At 34.1% G+C, this 492-nt stretch overlaps 1 protein-coding gene across 1 annotated transcript in view; it reads left to right on the forward strand.

Moving 5' to 3' along the window:
* The window catches only part of LOC119588107, a gene marked incomplete at its 5' end in the record, with an annotated part of 43,647 nt that overhangs the window by 13,930 nt on the left and 29,225 nt on the right, over positions 1-492 (forward strand). The window contains 1 exon segment of the mRNA XM_037936816.1: positions 82-196. Coding sequence (XP_037792744.1) covers positions 82-196 — 115 coding nt within the window.

Consider the following 492-nt stretch of genomic DNA (forward strand, 5'->3'; position numbering starts at 1 on the left):
ATATTATATTGTGGTTTTACTTTAACTATCTTACACGACTTTTCTTTAGTGGTTGATTATTCTTTTGTTTTTCCCTTGCAGAGTGTCAGCAAGGGAAGCTGTAGTAAAAATAGTGGGCAGTGAAACGGAATCTGTCAACAACAGTGAGCAACAGGAAATGAGAGAGGCATCGGAGACTTTGCAGCATGAGGAGCAGGTTGGTACATTGAAGATTGTGCTGATATTTAGAAGTAATATAATTTTACATTTTTACTCTCAGTATTCATGTTACAGTTCTTTAGGGACTTGGTAATCATACTGTGATTTTATCCAATCTTAGGTGAAGGTAAAAGTTGTTTCATGAATTCTTATTGGTAAACATGTTATTGATAATTGCACTTCCCAATATGAGTTTGAGAGATGTTAGATCAAGCCTCCAGATCAAGCTTGAGGTAACCAGATAAATCCATATTTATCTAATAAGAATAGTTGATACTGATAAAGAAAGACAAA

The sequence above is a fragment of the Penaeus monodon genome, chromosome 23 (genome assembly GCF_015228065.2).
Source record: "Penaeus monodon isolate SGIC_2016 chromosome 23, NSTDA_Pmon_1, whole genome shotgun sequence".
Classification (NCBI taxonomy): Eukaryota; Metazoa; Arthropoda; class Malacostraca; order Decapoda; family Penaeidae; genus Penaeus; species Penaeus monodon.